The sequence below is a fragment of the Budorcas taxicolor genome, chromosome 11 (assembly GCF_023091745.1).
Source record: "Budorcas taxicolor isolate Tak-1 chromosome 11, Takin1.1, whole genome shotgun sequence".
In the NCBI taxonomy this organism is placed as follows: Eukaryota; Metazoa; Chordata; class Mammalia; order Artiodactyla; family Bovidae; genus Budorcas; species Budorcas taxicolor.
This window is the reverse complement of record NC_068920.1, coordinates 146,116,411-146,119,284: the sequence shown is the minus strand read 5'-3', so window position 1 is coordinate 146,119,284 and position 2,874 is coordinate 146,116,411. Positions and strand designations below refer to the sequence as shown.

The window sequence follows — 2,874 nt, the reverse complement described above, 5'->3', positions numbered from 1 at the left end:
GCGGCGGTAGCGGCGGGCGCTCAGCTGTGCCCGTCTGCCCAAGGGTTAACCCGTTCCCCTGCCGCTGCCGCGCGTGCCTTGCAGAATTTCACCAGAAGAGGGTACAGTCTGAAAAGCTCTTGACGTCAGGCTGGAATTCCTATTGTGTTTAGAAACGGCTTGGGCAAAGCAAGCCCAAGTTCTCTCTCCGCACACCTCGGCGGGCGGTGTGGGTCCGGCAGCGACGGGACCCGTCTCGCGCCGGCGGCGCACGCGGGGACCCGCGCGCCCGGCGACCCAGGACCCTGCCTGACGCCCACGAGGGGGGACCCCACTCCTGCAAGAGGCCGAGCCGAAACGGCGGATCGCCGCACCCGGGAGCCGGGGTGAGTGCTCGGGGCAAGGCAGGTGGCCGCGAGAACCGCACCCCCCACACACACCGCCCCGCACCGCCGGCGCGCCCCCAGCGCCCGGATGCCCGCCGGGACCCCCGCCGCCGGGTGCATGCCTCCCCCGCGGCGCGCCCCAGCCCGCAGCCGCCGGTTGTGACCGCGCTTCCAGGCAGGCGGGCGCCGGCCAGGCTTCCCCTGGGTCCGCGCACCGGTGGGACCCGCCGACCCTGCGGCGGCTGCAGGGCGCGGAGCCGAGGCCGCGCGGGCACACGCCAGGAGAATGGACGGGACCGGGGAGCGCAGCCTCCCGGAGCCGGGTAGCCAGGACTCCCGGGCGGGCGACGACATCGAGATCGTGGTCAACGTGGGGGGCGTGCGGCAGGTGCTGTACGGAGACCTCCTGAGCCGGTACCCCGAGACCCGGCTGGCCGAGCTCATCCATTGCTTGGCCGGAGGCTACGACACCATCTTCTCCCTGTGCGACGACTACGACCCCGGGAAGCGCGAGTTCTACTTCGACAGGGACCCGGATGCCTTCAAGTGTGTCATTGAGGTCTACTACTTCGGGGAGGTGCACATGAAGAAGGGCATCTGTCCCATCTGCTTCAAGAACGAGATGGACTTCTGGAAGGTGGACCTCAAGTTCCTAGACGACTGCTGCAAGAGCCACCTGAGCGAGAAGCGTGAGGAGCTGGAGGAGATCGCGCGCCGCGTGCAGCTCATCCTGGACGACCTGGGCGTGGACACGGCCGAGGGCCGCTGGCGCCGCTGCCAGAAGTGCGTCTGGAAGTTCCTGGAGAAGCCCGAGTCCTCGTGTCCGGCGCGCGTGGTGGCCGTGCTGTCCTTCCTGCTCATCCTCGTCTCATCGGTGGTCATGTGCATGGGCACCATACCAGAGCTGCAGGTCCTGGACGCCGAGGGCAACCGCGTGGAGCACCCGACGCTGGAGAACGTGGAGACGGCGTGCATCGGCTGGTTCACGCTGGAGTACCTGCTGCGCCTCTTCTCTTCGCCCAACAAGCTGCACTTCGCCCTGTCCTTCATGAACATCGTGGACGTGCTGGCCATCCTCCCGTTCTACGTGAGCCTCACGCTCACACACCTGGGCGCCCGCATGATGGAGCTGACCAACGTGCAGCAGGCGGTGCAGGCCCTACGGATCATGCGTATCGCCCGGATCTTCAAGCTGGCGCGCCACTCCTCCGGGCTGCAGACCCTCACCTACGCCCTCAAGCGCAGCTTCAAGGAACTGGGGCTGCTGCTCATGTACCTGGCGGTGGGCATCTTCGTCTTCTCTGCCCTGGGCTACACCATGGAGCAGAGCCACCCAGAGACCCTGTTTAAGAGCATCCCCCAGTCCTTCTGGTGGGCCATCATCACCATGACCACGGTGGGCTACGGTGACATCTACCCCAAGACCACCCTGGGCAAGCTCAATGCGGCCATCAGCTTCCTGTGTGGGGTCATTGCCATTGCCCTGCCCATTCATCCCATCATCAACAACTTCGTCAGATACTACAACAAGCAGCGAGTCCTGGAGACGGCGGCCAGGCACGAGCTGGAGCTGATGGAGCTCAACTCCGGCACTGCTGGTGAGGGCAAGGCAGGGGGCTCCCGCGGTGACCTGGACCACCTCCCGCCACCAGAGCCCGCCGGGAAGGAGGACCCGAGCTGGAGCAGCCGGCTGAAGCTGTCCCACAGTGATACCTTCATCCCCCTGCTGACCGAGGAAAAGCACCATAGGACCCGGCTCCAGAGCTGCAAGTGATGGGGGCCGACTCAGGCACAGACAGGCCGGCTGGTGGAGAGATGGATGGACCGGTGTGATGGGACTGTCCATGACTTCCCGGGAGGGGCCGTCCTTTGTCCCCTCCCTACCCACTCCTGAACAGAACTCTGGAGGCCCTCTTGGGCACCTCTGATGAGTCTGGGGTAAGATTCCCTTTGTGTTGTCCAGGGGCAGGGGAGGGAGACGGACAGGTGTCCAGGAGTCCCTGACAGTGTGGGGGTGATGGAGGCCATGGTCTGGTTGACGGCAGGAGCCCTCACCCGGTTCTGTATCTCCTTCAATAAAGCCTCCAGCTCTCTGCACCTGCCTATCTTCTAGGTTCTGTCTCACAGGCTGGCTGCTCCCCACTCCCCGACCCGGCACCCCCCCCTTCAACTCCCAGATGTGGTTCAGCCCCACCCGGGAGGTAGGTGCGCAGCCCAGGGTGGCAGGGGACATTATTTTTAGTTAAGGGCTAATTAAAGAAGGGCTAATACTCAGGGTTCAGCCCAGGGAGCCTTGTCACATTCCAGGAGGCTCTGTGCCTTCTGTTCCCTTCTGAGGAAAAGCTTGCTCCCAGGAGAGGGAGAATCCACAGAACGGGAAACACCCAACAGAGGGGTTACTGTTTCTTTATCACCTGTGTGAGACCCTTTCCACAACTTCTTTCCATTGCTTCCAGCAACACTGTTAGCTAAGGTACTCCCACTTCACAGAAGGAGAAACTGAGTTCCA

The 2,874-nt window shown here is 64.1% G+C and overlaps 1 protein-coding gene across 1 annotated transcript; it reads left to right on the top strand.

The window, feature by feature from the left end:
- Positions 1 to 651: 651 nt before the first annotated feature.
- KCNF1 (potassium voltage-gated channel modifier subfamily F member 1) lies at positions 652 to 2,139 on the top strand. The gene has a single exon (XM_052649618.1). It carries the CDS (start codon positions 652 to 654, stop codon positions 2,137 to 2,139), a length of 1,488 nt encoding a protein of 495 aa, XP_052505578.1.
- The last annotated feature ends 735 nt before the right edge of the window (positions 2,140 to 2,874 follow it).

What these genes read in the sequence shown, in the direction of transcription:
- KCNF1 (XM_052649618.1), top strand. Translation starts at nt 652, where the DNA reads ATGGACGGGACCGGGGAGCGCAGCCTCCCGGAGCCGGGTAGCCAGGAC.